The sequence below is a fragment of the Loa loa genome (genome assembly GCF_000183805.2).
Source record: "Loa loa unplaced genomic scaffold supercont3.58, whole genome shotgun sequence".
Classification (NCBI taxonomy): Eukaryota; Metazoa; Nematoda; class Chromadorea; order Rhabditida; family Onchocercidae; genus Loa; species Loa loa.
Genome location: NW_018108238.1, coordinates 237,025 through 240,094, shown reverse-complemented (window position 1 = coordinate 240,094; position 3,070 = coordinate 237,025). Strand labels below are relative to the sequence as shown.

The 3,070-nt window shown below is 32.7% G+C and overlaps 1 protein-coding gene across 2 annotated transcripts in view; it reads right to left on the bottom strand.

Moving 5' to 3' along the window:
- Positions 1 to 796: 796 nt before the first annotated feature.
- LOAG_17290 overlaps positions 797 to 3,070 on the bottom strand; it is a gene marked incomplete at its 3' end in the record, with an annotated part of 6,349 nt that continues 4,075 nt past the window's right edge. The window contains exons 8-12 of one of the 2 annotated variants that reach the window (XM_020449950.1): positions 2,508 to 2,655; positions 2,184 to 2,301; positions 1,563 to 1,740; positions 1,242 to 1,386; positions 797 to 950 (exon numbers count right to left, since the gene is read on the bottom strand). In XM_020449950.1, the coding sequence (XP_020306446.1) occupies positions 855 to 950; positions 1,242 to 1,386; positions 1,563 to 1,740; positions 2,184 to 2,301; positions 2,508 to 2,655 (685 nt within the window). The remainder of the gene's footprint in view (positions 951 to 1,241; positions 1,387 to 1,562; positions 1,741 to 2,183; positions 2,302 to 2,507; positions 2,656 to 3,070) is intronic. The other variant, XM_020449951.1, reaches the window with a different exon arrangement.

Below are 3,070 nucleotides of genomic sequence, written 5' to 3'. Positions count from 1 at the left end.
ATATATATATATATATATATATATATATATATATATATATATATATACATACATATAACTATTAAAAATATATGTATGTACATACTAAAAAACTATTAAAAAAACAAAGGCTAATAAAATATTATAACGATTTCATAAAACCACGATAGTTAAAAGCATTAAAAAATGAGACAAATATACGAGAGCAGATCTAAAGAAAAGGCATAAAAGTTCCAAATAAAATAGCTACAATGTGTTGGATTGGTACAATAAGCTTATTTCAAAGTGTTCCAATTTTCATCTTTGAAACACTGTTGTTATCCATCAGATGAAATAAACATGCAGTGACATTTTCCTATCGGGAAAAAGAATAATGAATTCGATAAAGCCAAGGTATACAATGACATATTACACAATTAAGCAAAGGAAAAGATCGACAAGATAAGCAGTATGAAGAAAAGAAGGCCGCATTTTAATTGAATTCAATTGAATCTTTTATTTTTCTTTTTCCTTCACTTTTATGACATTTGGGACAATAAGAAATATAGAAAGGATCAGTCGGATATATTTGATTGCATCAAAATTGTTTAAAATAAGAACATAAACTACAACTCTCTACCATCTTTTACAGTTGATGGTGGAGAGTTATAGTTTGTGTTCGTAAAGTTTAGGCAGCTACATTTCCTTTCCATTCATACTTTTGGTGACACATGACAATGAGTTTGAGCAACAAAATTAAGGATTTGTCATACAAATGAGCATGAATTTCACCTTTCCTCTCAAGTAAATACATTAGAGCTTTCTCATTACGTAGATAAATACATTAGAGATAGGAGAAGTTTCCTCGAGTTATTATTGTTACGGAGCAGCATACATCAAAAATCAGAAAGCCTTAACGAACTGCCCGCAGAAACCATATTATGCACATCAGCAACGATAAGTTGCGCCACTTGGTCTGCTACCTCCGCCTCCTAAAACAAGCATATGTTCCATGATAAAGTCTCCCATCATTAAATTGTAATTTGATGAATTCCTTGAAGGCGGAATCACGAACCTTCCCAGTAAATTCTCTTGGTTGATTTGATCAAGAACTGAAACTTTGCCATCTGTTCGCAAAACCACTATCCTAATCTCAACGGAATCAAATAGTGGAGGCCATTAACCATTTGCTTCATTAGTTTTTGCAAAAAGACAAATATCCTACACATCTATTTCCACCTAAGCTAACACACGGAAGGTCTAACAACCAGAGTTAAACATACCTTTTTCACAGAGTAATGTAGATATTTATCTATTTTGCTTTTGAGCCTCCGTCGAGTATTTCCCTTATTTTCGGATATACTGTAACTATTATCATACATTGGTCGATAGCGGCCCATATCATCAACTGTAGCTAATGAAATGCTCCTGAAATGAAAACGAAACGTACTGAAAGCAAATTCAAATTCTGCAAAAACGTGATGCATCAATCAGTTTGGAAACAAGTTGCTCCAAAAATAAAGTAATTGATTAACTGAAGTTTATAAAATGAATAAAAAAACTGGCGAATAAAAGTAAAGCAAGTTTCAAAAAAAGAAACTCACGCTCTTGATCGCCCAATACGGGGAATACTCGTGCCATACGAATTTGAGCAATCTGGCTGAGAGACTGCCTCGTATTCCTCCCTATTCAGTGGTAACAATGCAGGAGAGAGTGATGGGTCAAGATGAGTTAAATTACGATATATCGCTTTATCAAATAACGATGACGGTATGCTTGTATCTGAGGAATGATCAGAACTAATCGCTTAAATAGACAATATTTTTTTTTATTTTGAAAAAACAAATTCCAGCTTCCACCATATTGGAATCTCCTGATTCCCTTCAACATTAATTCATAAGGAAATGCTTGTTCAGTCATCTGAATACACTCTTCTGTGTTTTTGATTACGCAAATAAGATTTTCAATTGCAAACCACTTAAAACTTTTGCAAAAAAGTTACTGGCATGAGGCAGAAAGTACCACTTTACATAAACTTTTCGTTTGAAGTTCTGCTTTGTTTGTGCTAGGAGAAACTAGAGCACAAAACCTCAAATTTGACAAAGAAGGAACGGACATTTTTTTTGCCATCAGATTCTCACCTAAATCAGAGCTAATGTTACCAGTTCTGCATGGCTTCCTTTCTAATGAATGTCTACAAAATATTTCGAAAATGCAAAACTAACCAAATGTCCGCTTTCTCATATTTGGATCCGGCAATTCGACATTGTTTTCGATTTGAGCCATCAGCTTTTGCAGATATTTTACAAATGCTGGAGATGCAGAAAAGCGTTTCAGGTAATTCTGAAAAGAATAACAGTGATTTAAAAATTTTTTCCTACAATAGAAAGAGTCTAAATGTAACATGTTACGACCTAACAATTTCTTTTATCACAGAATCTTGGTAATTTCTTCCTATTATTAATTCTCATCTTACTGCTACAAAATCCTACCATGCAATCATGATTTTGAAAACCATGGTTTTGTTCCCAAAACTATTACTTGCTTACCTGTTCCAGAATGCGCAAAGCCATAAGTCGTGCTGTTTCGAAACAGCTCGAAGCAGGTCTTCCATTTCCTAAGCAAATGTCGCTTTCGATCTGAATTCGTGTTTTCGAATCAAATTTCAATGGCTCTGTTGCTTGCATTGAAAAATATCTATAAAACGTGACCCATGAGAATGATCAATTAAATTTCTCTGCTTATGTTGTTATTTGGAGTTCATCACATTTTTGGTCGGTAATTCTCTCATACCTCATAATAATAATTTGCAAAAAACGAAAATTCAATCTAGAGTGCAGATTATGTTAATTTTGACAAATGAAACGAGTAAGGTAATGTAGTTCATAAAATCCTAAACAAGTTTCTATGAAAACGCTCCTACATTATTATGTCATTCGTACAGATCTTAGATCAAAGGAAACCAAAACCAAAACGAAGAAATTATGAAACCGCTCATCGAAACATATTCAGTAAAAAATGGTTTTAAATTGTCATTAATTATCTTACATATATCTTGAGCATATCAAAGTACATTATATATACGTATATACAAATATATATATATATATAT